The sequence below is a fragment of the Triplophysa rosa genome, linkage group LG7, assembly GCF_024868665.1.
Source record: "Triplophysa rosa linkage group LG7, Trosa_1v2, whole genome shotgun sequence".
NCBI classification, from domain to species: domain Eukaryota; kingdom Metazoa; phylum Chordata; class Actinopteri; order Cypriniformes; family Nemacheilidae; genus Triplophysa; species Triplophysa rosa.
This window is the reverse complement of record NC_079896.1, coordinates 24,379,084-24,392,409: the sequence shown is the minus strand read 5'-3', so window position 1 is coordinate 24,392,409 and position 13,326 is coordinate 24,379,084. Positions and strand designations below refer to the sequence as shown.

The following is a 13,326-nucleotide window of genomic DNA, read 5'->3' as shown; positions in this document are numbered from 1 at the left end:
GCGTAGCAACCTGGGAATTTATGTTGTGAATTAGGATGTTAGAAATGCAAAGTATTTAGGAAAAAGTCTTGCAAATCATTTAAAGGAATAGTTACCGAAATAAAAAAAAATCTGATTATATTACCCACCCTAATGCTATCCCAGATGTGAATGACTTCAGTTATTAATGTAAATACAAAAAATCATTTTCATCCATACATGGATATAGGACTAGGTCCAAAAATATTGAAGCTCCACAAAGCACATACATCCAACATAAATCCAACAAGCAGGTTAATAAATGTCTTTAAAAGCAAAATGATAGGTGTGTTTTAAATATATGTTAAATACTTTGAATGAGTTTTTAGTGAAACTGAAACAAAAACAAGCACAAACTTCAAAAAGGGTGAGACATTAATAACTTCAGATCTCACATGACATGACAAAATAGCATATATTAAATGACACTTTTACATAATACTCTCAGAAAATCTGAAATTGGTAAAAACGTCAAAAACACCAGAATAAGGAAGTGACGCATGAACTGACCTACAATTAGCACCCACTATAGCTTAATATCCTTCGACTGAAAGCATGAAAATAACTAGTCTGTATAATTGCTAATTAAAAGCTAATGCATACATATTCACAATTAACAACATGCTGTATGAAATAAGCATAGTTTTAGCTCCAGTTGCCAGAGGAAATATAAGAGTATTTTGCGCATAAACATCAGCACTGTATTTTAGCTCTTAGCTGCTATTTTCTTACAAAAAAATAAAGATTTTTGTCAAACCCTCGAATGGTAGTGCTTAACAGTATCCTGTAATTATCATCTCAGAGGGTTGCCTTTGTTCGAATGTTTTACGAGAAAAAGTCGATCGGCTTTTGAATCCTACACACGCCGAGCAGAAACTGGCGAATCCTGGGATCTCCCGCCGAGTTCAAATGGAGCCCACTCAGATACATGTTTCCCTGTGTTCTTGAGTTGTTGCGCACAATTGCCATTGGCAGTCCTGTCAACCGTATTTAAATTAAGTACACTTTTGAATCGCAAAAGGTAATAAACATCTTTAATGCCTGAACAGGAGTAAACACAGAGGGATGTTATAATACTCCAGACTTTGAAGATTAATACAATCGACAAAACACAACCTCAGACACTCTTCCTCTGTGGTTGGTACAGATCGTATGAAGTTGACAAATTAATCCTCGCAGTCAGTTTTTACAGAAGAGAGCTTTCTGAACTCTCAGAGCGTATGGGCAAGGAGAGATTTGTGCACGATGCACAATGGCTCCACACAGTAAAAACCATCGTTGCGGGGCATCTCGGAACAGGCGGCTTGCTGTGAAAAGGCAACGGTTTTAACTGCTATTGTACGGTACGGTTCAAATAGAGTGGGTTTTCTGGATTTAGTCTGACATTACTCAGATTCTGTGACCTTGAAAATGAGTTATAAATTGTCAATATTAGTTAATAATCTGCAATTAAATAAATGCACATGAAACCAGTTTGACGATACTGACATCCAGTCCATCACTGCTAAATAAATTCCTTTACCGTAAAAATTGGGAGTCGTGGTTTATTATTTGAAAGTCTGCTAAACGAATGAATGTAAATGTAGTTTTGCTTCAAGACGCAAATTTTACAACTGATGTATTCTTCCAGATTTTGTAATACTTCTTCAAAGACATGGGAATTTCACGGTATCTGTGCATGTTAGCGTAGCTTCTTAGTTATTTTGGTTCGATACATTTCATTATTTGCATTTAGCATTTTTTTTCAGCACAAACAACATAGGGCATAAACGTAACTATTTTATGAGGTGGCAAGTTGTGGCTAATTTGTATGGTCTCAATCGTACATTTTAGCACAATTTTCTTTTGCGCCATTAACGTTAGGTTTAGGGGCAGGGTTAGTGGTGCGGATTCATTAATGCTTTCTTTATAGTAATTATAAATTTTTATATACGATTCACAGCGTACAAATTTATACAAATTAGTCACCTTTTTTAGAACAAACCAGTGAGGCATTTTTGGTCTACGACCCAACAGAACCCTATTGTACATTATTGTATGTTTACATGAACCTTTATAAAACTTTAAAGCCAATAACTAACTTAAGAGTTCAAAGAGTTTTCAAGTTCTTAACATCAGAGAAAAAACTTTCTACGCTGTACTACTTTCACACTCTGTCCTGCATGAGATCAGATGGACTTTATAAAATGGTAAATTGGTTTCCAAAGAGGAGGACTTACATGTATTAACTTCACATGTTTGATCATCTTCATCAGACTTCATTAGTGTGCACCAAATCTACAAGCCAATGGACCAAGATTGATTTTACACTGACTTCATTAAGACCTGTCCAACTGGTCCATATCTGCTCACGGTTCAATCTGTGATCCACAAACTAGTAATGAAACCATCTGACCAACAGCTTCTACATCTTTCAGTCACGTTTTAACCTGTAAATTGCTAAAGTCTTTACAACAGCTTTTAAAGTTGCTAAGTAAAAAAAATGTCAGAACTTTGAATTTCGGCCATCAAAATTCCATGATGGGAATTGAGATGCTGTTGTTTATTTTCAACACAAGACACTTAACAATTTAATTAGAAATTGAACAAAATAATTCATAATACGTGCTGTTGTTTAGACCCAAACATTATACTTGTTAAACTAACAAAATCGCTAAACTGGCATCCAGAAAAACACAGACAACAGCAACTTAAATGTTGACTGTTCCAAGATGGCGGACGCATCAACGTGTCTGGAGCTGTCCAATGTGACATCTACTATACATTTCTAGGTTAAGAGCTACCCAAAGCTTTTAAACTGCCGTTTAATAAAATAAGAGTACATAAGGATGAAATTCCCACTTTTCCCACTAGAGTTATAAATATAGCATGTTTCTTACGGCTTGTGGCGAACGCTCGCAACGAAACAAGGAAACGCAGTCGATCTTTTCTCCGACTGACCTCTAATTGAAGTTGCCATGTGAGTGTGGCGATGCTCTCAATATAGCCCCTGTGTGTGTCCAATATTTGATTATGCAGTGGTCTCCATGGCACCACGGCCATTTGTGTGCTAATTAATTACAAGGCTTAAGAGCTTGTAGATAATTGGTGTGTACACCACCATCAATTCCATTAAAAAGAGCAATTATCACCTACCTTATGCAAATGATTGTTTCAGACCCCCTCCCACCCCCGATCAAATTAAAAGGAGATACTTGTGCGGCTCGGTGTTGCTCTAGAATCTAGATCACACTTTCAATATCATATTAATAGCGGGAAAAGATGTGGATCCATTTATATCTATTCTTAAGAGACCAATAAAAGGTGCGTGTAAAACCAAAGGATATGCTACTTCAAGAGCTGTCTACGTTCAACACTCGTAGTGGAAAAACGCTAGGATGTAGACTTGGTTAAACGATCGCATTAATTCAAATACGCAAACAAACACGTGTTAACTAGCTTTGACCTTGGTAGACACAGGTGCTTCTGCGGATCTAGAGTTCTGCGGTGGGAAAAGTAGGTCATTGTCGCTGGAAATATACAAAACATTAATGTCTGTGTCGCGCGAGACGCCAACAGGGAAATCATTGCTAAATAAATCAAGACTGGTACTGCTACGCTCTCTGAACCCACAGAGACATGACTGACCATTAGCGTATAAATACATAAATGTCAATCAAGGCCGTCTTTACGCAAGAAGTATACTGGAGTGAGATTTTAAGGACCAAGTCGTATAAATCCAATGTTTTCTTTTGACTGACCTTTCGTTGGCGCAAGGTGAGGATGAAAGTTTTTCTTATGCATGCTGTTTAGATGAGCAAGGTTAACTTTCTTATATACTGTATATATATATATATATATACACACTCCTGCTTTTGTTTCTTTTTTTACTGGATTATTACACACGTCACGTATCTTGACGTAACCAGGCAGTATCACCATATCTGTTGATCTAAAATCAGTCTGGACAAATAACAAAACATATTGTTAGTCGTTTGGATTTTGTCATGTTGTGCTGGGTAGCAAAGGGAATTCCTATTGGCTGAACATTCATCATCACATAACTGTATATCAAACACTAAAAAGATACCTGCTTATGGAAATTTGTCACGTATTTCTTGGTTAAAGGAGTAGTTCACTTCAAAATTTGCCCCCATTGACTTGCCGTTATACATTTTTATTCCAACTATGGAAAGTCAATGGGGGCAAATTGTGAATTGAACTATAATACAATGTAAAGCAAAACAGTGAAAGAAACTTCACTTACAAGAAAATCCTTATTTACAGTATTACAATTGGATTATTTAGAATAGATCTTCTAAATATGCTGTCAAACTGTCGACTGCATTTCAGCGCAAATGTGCATAATTATGCTATCGAAATTTAACATGCCTCTGCTTTATTCTTTACATTACATTTCTTTTATATTGTTAAATGCAACATTTGCCATTTTTGTAGACATTGAGTGGGATGACGCACAGTGTAACTGTCAGTAATATTCATCTTGTTTTCTGGTGAAGCAGTTCTTTAAGACGACCACTGAAACAGAGATTAGGACTTTTGCGTGGCTAAAGAGAGGTTTTAAAGGGCTAATTCACCCCAAATTAAAACTTGTCATCATTTACTCATCTTCATGTAATTACAAACCTGTATGACCTTTCTTCTGCAGGACACAAAATAAGATATTTTGAAGAATGTTGGTAACTGAACAACATTGGACCCCATTGACTTCCATTCTATGAACACAAAACCACTGAGACATTTCTCAAAACATCTTTTGTGATCCACAGAAGAAAGAGTCATATACAGGTTCAGAATGACATGAGGTTGAATAACTGATGACAGTATTTGGGTGAACCGTTTCTTTAAGGATAGGCCATTGCAAGTGAGCTTACTCACCAGAGTTGGGGTCCGAATTGCCATCCGCTTCGGTCCTCTTGTCCGGCGAGGCCTGCTCGTAGAACTCATCCTGCGCCTGCACCAGAGGAAGAGGATGTGAGAGGAGCGGCCCGCTTCCCACGGGCTCATGGTCCCCCAGTCCACTGTCACTGCAGCTTTCCTGAGACCCATCCGGCAGGTGAAACGTGACGCGCCGTTGCGACTACAATCAGAGAGCAGAGAGACGGAGCCCAGGGTTAATGCTTGTCTCTTTGTTTCCCAATCAGAATTTTACATAATTACAAATTTGACTTTTCCTCTTAAATAAAACAGAAAAATGGTGGGTTTCATTTCGGAGGATTAGTTTGAAACCGTTTGGATTTATTTGGCCAAAATTGTCTCTCAGCACCGCAGACCCAAGTCACGTTTCACAGTACAAAGCTCAGGACTCGCTAGAACATCATATAGCACAGCTTTGGATGCTAATGCGCTAATAATATGATGTGTTAACAATTCATGTAAATGACAGCGTTATGACAGATCGTAGACAAACTCTGTCATGTGAAAAGATGAGAAGGTATATATATCTATGCAGTGCATACATACCAATCATAACACATACTGTATTATCACACGAAAATGATTTCTAAAACATTAAAGTAACGTATGTAACGGGCTTTGCTTACATTAACACAAACAGGTTGCCAAATCTTATCAATTTATTCATTAAACTGTGTCTTTTATTCAAAGTTTGCTACAATCAACAAGAACTTCCAAAACAGCAACTATATTTATATCTGTAATTAAAGGGACAGTTCACCCAAAAATGAAAATTCTGTCATCATCACACCCCCAGATTGTTCCAAACCTGTATAAGTTTCTTTGTTCTGCTAAACACAAAGGAAGACATTTGGAAGAATGTCAGTAACCAAACAGATCTCATCCCCCATTTACTGCCATAGTATTTAGTTTCCCTACTATGCAGTTTGGTTACTGACATTCTTCCAAATATCTTCCTTTGTGTTTAGCAGAACAAAGACATTTATACAGGTTTGGATGTGAATTATGACAGAACTTTCATGTTTGGGTGAACTATCCCTTTAAGATCAAATTAAGATCAAAGGAGATAAAAATAAAAAACCCTTATGATCTCCAGGGCGAATCATTAGATGCTACGAGGTAGTGGATATGTTCTGTACACACGCTGACGGCTGGTCACCGCACGCTTGGCCCGCAGTGCCGATAGGCGTAGGAATAGCACTGCTGGGTTGGCACGGCCCGGCCAGAGCATTCAATTTCACATGCCATGTGCTCACGTTGGGCACAGAGGCTAAAAACCGCATGAGAGTTCTGGCCGTGACTATCTAGGTTTCACAATACATTGTGTGTGTACGGTCCACCCTACATCTGTTAACGCCTCTGTTGCTTTAAAACCAACAACAATTTACACATATCCAACATGTTCACACACAAATTAGGCAATTACTGTGCAACGATTCCACGCACGCCATGTTAATCAAGCCCGTTCTCGCTGATTCGAAATAAAGCAGTTCTGCATTGTTGATCTCTGTCACTTGGTAATTTCGACCACACTCCCAGAAACTCAAATGACATTTGGCCAAGTCCAGCACCGAGCTCTCCGCTAACCTTTCTGAGTCTTTTTCTGCACCATCTCTGTCGACTGTCTTACACAATTCTGTCCTAATTATTGACAAAAGCAAAGGTCAGCCAATCTCAGCACCATGCAAATGACCTCATTATATAATTTGGAGCATTTCAGAAAGCAAGTGACATTCAATTAGACGTAAAAAAAGGGAGAAACAGCAACTTCTGTGCCGTTTCGGTCGTGACGGTCTTAGAAACGGGACATTGTCAGATCTCTGGTTTCAGAAGAAACCTTACTTTTTATCCAATCACACCTTACAATTTTTGGGGGAAAAAACGTTCTAGCACCACAACTGCCTTTACGTTTCATTATGAAATGAAAGGTTGCCATCAGGAACTTTGCAACAAGTTGAAGCATTTCTTGTGTAGCTTGAATGATCAAGCAGAGAAAGAGAGAAAAGAAACTGAAGGATTTCTATCATAAATACTCTAATAGTTTTAATCGACGTAGGTCTTCTTATAGACCGTTTCATTGGACGCATACACGCATGACCCCCAGTTAACTTCCGGTCCGTGTTTGGCTTGTGTCTAATAATATAACTATTTATATTTGATTTAATGTATGTTAATATTAGTTTGTATTATTATTTTAATGTATAATAATTGTATTAAATAAACAATTTGTTGATGGGTCCTAGTTCAGTCGCATTTAAACAAACCGTATGGTACATTGACATCTAGCGGTTGAGCTTGGTATCGGAGTCTAAAGTCAAAATATTGGAGAGACAAGTTTAGCCAAGTAACGGTTCTTCTCGGTTTCTTTTGCTTGTTATCAGAAATCATCTACAGGCACTCTATTGTTTGTGAATGTGTACCAGAAGTTCAGCAGTAACGTTTGTTTATGTTGTTAAGATGAAACCGTCTATAAGGGTGATTCCACAATAATTGTTTGTTGGTTTCGTCCAGACAACATGAGCTAGTTAACATCTCTTTCCATGTCTGCGGAATCAAAGTTCTCCCTTTGTTTGTCAATGTGTTAAAATAAGAGTTAGCGTGTGAAAAGACACAAAAGGTGTGAAATTTGGTGTGAAATAAAACAAATAAAAAACATTGAGTCAGTGAATAGCATGTCTAATCTGGTAAAAGTGTATCTTTGACATTGATATTACTTTTAAATAAAGATTGCCTACAATTCATTCTGTGTGTGTGTTTGCGCACTTAATGTCATTTTTGATGCAAAAAACATGCATGCACACGATAAATAAGTAACGTGCCATCTATTGTTTTTTCTACACAGCATATAAAAACTTTAACCTAACACACACTTTAACTCTAACTCTGGAAGAATTTTTTTCGAATTTTTACAATTTTGGAAAAAAACGATTTACTATATTTTTTAAGTGTTTTCAAAAATGAGGACATAAAATGAGTGCAAAGATAGGTTATGCTCGGATTGGTCCTAATTATAGTTAAAGTTACAAGGGATAGTTCACCCAAAATGAAATTCTGTCATCATTTACTCACCCTCAAGTTGTTCCAAACCTATATTTCTTTGTTATGTTGAACACAAATAAAGATATTTGAAGGAATGTGAGAAACTGACAGTTCCTGACATCATTCAGTACCATAGTAGGAAAAAATATTGTATATATTTATTGTCCTTTTGAACACAGAGTAAGATCTTTTGAAGAATTTAGAAAAGCAAATCGTTCTGAGACACCTTTGACTACCATTTTTTTTCTATTATGGTAGTCAATGATGTCCTAGAACTGAAAATTGCTAACATTCTTCCAAATATCTTTCCAAAGAAATTAATATAACTCATTTTTGGGTGAACTGTTCCTTAAAGTGAGTACACAGACATGTTGGGTTTCCATGTTTATGGGGACCTTCCATACATCAAATACACTGTAGTTTGATTATCAGCCGTTTTTCTCCCGCGAACCAAAAAATGTCCCACAAAGTAAAACATTAATAGTATTACTATATTTGTGAGTAGTGGTATTACTATTTCTGTAGGGTTTACCCGGACCACACACACAGTTTAGTAATAGATTTGTGGGATACTATGTGCTGAGTGACTTCTGTAGTGTAATATTCACATGATATGCTTTGGGTTCTTCTGAAACCACTGCAAATATTGGAGTCTCATATTGTGAAATACAATATCATACAGCTATCAAAGCAATATCGCGAGTGGAATAACTCACAGAGTGTAATTCTACCCTTCTGAAGCAAGAACAGTCAAATACCATGAACACTACACGGGTATGTGATGACACTTCAGTTCTTTTGTCAAATACTGAAGAGCAGGTGCTGGGTTTAACAAACAAAATATATGCGGTGATAATGAAGCATGTCTGTCCACAGTGACTGCAATGTTAAGAACTGCAGATACAGATTTGCAGAGTAAATTAAGTGTTGTGAATTTCGCTGGCATGCCATATATACTGCCAAACTATACCAGGGGAGATTTCAGAGCGTGAAACGCTAAAATATGCATGTTTAGGAATAAAGCTATTTAAATAACGGATATCTAACATTCTGGACTTTTCCAAATTAAATGTAGCAACACATATGTGGAATATTCACAGCATTATGGGACCCAAAAATTAGATCAACAAATCCACAGATTGCACAGAAATATTATTTGTCTGTTAGAAAAAATAATAATAAATAAAGAAGAGAAAAAGATAGCAATCAGTATATTCACATTTTCATATTCACAAGGTACAAAAATATCTTCTATAAAAATAATGCTGTTTGTATGCGCATCACATTTAAAGTCTATGTAAGCATGTGCGTGTGTGTTTGTTTGTGTGTTTGCACAGCAGTCACTCGCCGCTGTATTAGCATAAGACCAGCTTAAACCTTTGCCACTGCCAATTTACACGCAATCATGGCTTATCATGCTTGTCAGCCCATATTAGCCGCGTGTTTTTATATCGTAACAGGCCAAACACGCTGGCGATGGCACTGATGCTGGGCAAACACGGACGCTTTCGGCTAAGATGTTTGTCCTCGTCAAAGTACACAGAATCAGTGTCAGAGAAGTTTGCTACTCGATGGAGGCACATACTCGATTCTCTCACTCAGGGCAAGGCAAGAAAATAAAAGAAATAGACGGCTCTAAACCGCTTTTCAGAAAATGGAGACATCTTTGGCTGCGAGTAAATATAGGCAATTACACCATGCATAAACAAATCTGCGAACATGCAGATCTTTAATGAATTGCATTTCCAACGTTAAAGGCTTATGTCAGTTTTTCTAAGCAGGAATTTTAGAGGATGCTTCATATCCGACAGAGTAACGCTTAATGGATTTGCGTTAAGTCTCGCTTTAACCTAACCTCCTGCTCGGCAAAAGTCAGCGCTGTCTGTGGACCGCTATCACGGTTTAGCTGGAGATCAGGGCTCTGTGTAGAGATTAGCTCCAGAGTTCGCTAGAAAGTTCCATCAAGTGTTGGAAAACCTCAGAACACCTACTTTAAATCTCGCAGAGGCACAACAAATCTGATTCGAGTTCATTCATTGTGATATTTTTTCTCATGACGATTTTTGGGTTTGCATAGAATTCAAAAGCAATTCTCAGTAACCAAGATGGCAAAAGTCTCACTTTCTGTAAGAGGGATACACATTCAGAATTACGAGGAACTTTTAGTGATGCAGAATAGAAATCGCCTGACATTTTCAAAAATGTTAGACACAGACCTCGTCTTATTCAGAGTTGAGTTAAATCAACTTAAATACATTAGTGAACTCAATAAATTCGATGCATTCTCGTTGTGTTAACTAATATTTTTAAGTTTTTTTGTACGGTGCATATTTAATTTTTATTTAATGAAAAATATTAAGTATTTAGACATCCTACAATTTTTGTAACAGAGCAGTAAAAAATGAAAGCCCCATTTAAACATGAATACAAATGACAACAGCTTTATTTAATATTTACGTTGACTTCCCAAGGTTGACAAATCAAGTTCTAAAAGTAAAAAATACATATATTTTGCAGGCCCTATTCTGACCTATATTCATGAAAAAGGCAAAGAATAGGTCTTCATGCAGTCGTTTTTCACAGAAGTGTGTATTTGCTTCTGCATGGCTTGCTCGTGTTGGATGCCCCATGTGTGAGAAATAATAGACTGCTGTTTCTGTCTCGATCCCGTGGGATCATTCATTGGCAAGCACGCCCTCTCTCCCCCATGGGGTGGATACACTAACAACCCCCTCGATTCCCACCCTTCAGTTAGAAAACTGCATACTGAAAACACAGAGCGCTTTTCAACACCTGAAACCAGACATACAGTGTTTCCCAACCAGGCACAAAGTTTCGAGTGATAAGTGAGTCCATGCTGGCATACATCAATAATGTTGTGCAAAACAAAACAAACACAGCCAATCAGAACATAGCGATATACATTTATATGGAGAGGAATTAAGGACCAATGAGATTTCACAGTGGGCGGTGCTACCAAGCTGATGGAAACCAAACATGTACAAACCTCTTGTGTGAAATATCTACTTCAGTATACGTTCAAATATTGTCGAACATATCGTAATAATCACACTTCAAATCGTCTCTGTCCTTCTGAAACCTTGACACTTTTTAAATGATTAAATACTGTATTGTCAACGTTGACAAGCACGTTTTAATACTTTTTATTGGTTAGATATTTGCACAACCCAGTGACAAACATAAAGGGTGACTAGTAATAATGATTCATGGAAACAAATAAAAACCACGAAATATGGATGTACAATGTTTTAGAAGGACAGCAGCGATATGTTTCTTGCAAAATCTATAGCTAAACCTACACACTAGCTAATAAAACTACATGTTTAGAAAATCTGTCACACACCGTTTTGAAATACAACTGCACAATGCCTCACAAACGCAGGTAGACGTGCACACATGTGCATGCACGCAAGGGAAAGGCCAAGATTCTGATAGGAAATTGAGATTCTGGTCTCCATTATGGCACCGGTGTGCTTTTCATTAGCAGGCTGTTGCTTAGATTGCTCAGACAGACAGAAATGAAAGATTGAGAGAGAAAGAGAGAACGTCTACCACCTCATTGCAGCTTCCAACCTCGAACACTTGAGAAAATAATCCAATCCAGCAACACCTGCTGAAGGAATCATCAGTAATCTTGTTTTGCAGCATCTGATGCAGATTCATCATCCTCAACACGACAACGCGAGAGCGTGAAAACACAAAGACACAACTCTTCATCGCAGCACCACACACGTTTCACTGCCTCACAACTGGAATGTGAAAAACATGTGAAGAACATACATACACATATGCTATTTACACTAAATTTGAATAGCATAGGTTCTGTTTACACTAACCGAAAACAGTTGTATTTTCTTTGGATTAAGTAGAAATAGTAGTTAGGTGCTAATAGTGGCAGATAGCGTTACTATTTGCACCTCAGTATTGTTGTGCATTACACATTATGCAATAACAAATCATTATCTATATAAAAATTATTAAAAGGATGGCAACTTATTGAGACATTAAAGCCACCTACCCCTAACCTTACCCTAAACCTATTTTTAATTTTAAAATTTAATTCTTAAATCAGCAATCAACACTAGTCAATGTGATTTGAGAAAGACTGTATGCTCATAATAATAAAATAAACAAACAAAAATACATTTTCTTTAAATCTGTACTGACCGACGGTTCAACGCACTCACAGAACTATTATTTTATCATTGCTTAAAAAATATTCAGTGAAATCAGAACCATAATTGTCATTCCTACTCAAAACACACACGAATAAGCATGAAGAATACTGAGACATCTTCACACAAATGCATCACAAGTTTACTGAGACATTTATACAATTATCAGCATGAACACGTCAAGGATTTCTAGACAGTCATATGCTGAGTCTGACAGGACCAATCACAGAGCAGCAACAGTGTCACATGACTGCACATCCTGTCCTTTGTAGAATCTCCATTTGAAACACATTTCGTTTAAATATAACTCTGTATCTGTGAAAGCCAAAAGGTTTTCTGGTTTAAAGGTGATAACATGAGATAATGAGCACATTATGAACATATTTTTTGAATAAGAAGTTGTTTATTTGCTCATTCAGTACATGCATGCTTTCCTTTGTTTAGTGTGTGTGCGTGTGTGTGTGTGTGTGTGTGTGTGTGTGTGTGTGTGTGAGTGTGTGTTGAGGTTTGTAGGCTTTCTGTTGGAAAAAATAATAAGTTACCTGACTTCTAGAACGACTGTTGACAAAGACTGCCAACAGTGCTTAAGAAAAAAGAGATATATGAATACATAGAGTACTATAAACACAAACACCCACTCAAGTTGCCTTTTATTTATTTGTTTTCACTTTTGAAACCATCATTGCTGCCGAATCGCTGCCCTCACGAGTGCTATATATCTTACTGTACTGAGGCGTTTTTACAGAAAGAAACAGCACTAAAAGGGATGGAGAGTTCGTCTGTCATTGTAAAAGGCTGTCTGCCCTCTATTGGTGAAAATGTGTTACTGCAGCTCTGCCACAGCACAGCTGAGCACAGACCTAACACGGTTCGTCTTTCGTGCCCTCCTTTCAGCTGTCCCTTCTTTTCATCTACGCATCCTTCTCCCTTCCCCCTCCTCCATTATCGCAGTCTCTGCCTTTATCTCATTTTGGTCTCCGTTTCGTCTCACATCAGAGGAGAAGCGTTGCGTGCGTAGCGTCAAAGGCCTCGTTCAGCTGGACTCTGCGTAGCGTGGCTCTCGGGCGCATGTGTTCTGTTGCAACAATCCCCTCTCTCCTCATTACAGGCAGAACGCCGTGACCTCACTCCCATCGTACGGGCCCTTTCATTAGTC

At 37.6% G+C, this 13,326-nt stretch overlaps 1 protein-coding gene across 4 annotated transcripts in view; it reads right to left on the bottom strand.

Annotated features, from left to right (window-relative positions):
• LOC130556482 (protocadherin-9) overlaps positions 1–13,326 on the bottom strand; it is a 221,181-nt gene that overhangs the window by 67,100 nt on the left and 140,755 nt on the right. For 2 of the 4 annotated variants that reach the window (XM_057337531.1, XM_057337532.1), the window contains exon 4: positions 4,897–5,098. The exons of 1 other annotated variant lie outside the window; for it this stretch is intronic. In XM_057337531.1, the coding sequence (XP_057193514.1) occupies positions 4,897–5,098 (202 nt within the window). The remainder of the gene's footprint in view (positions 1–4,896; positions 5,099–13,326) is intronic. One more of the 4 variants, XM_057337534.1, reaches the window with a different exon arrangement.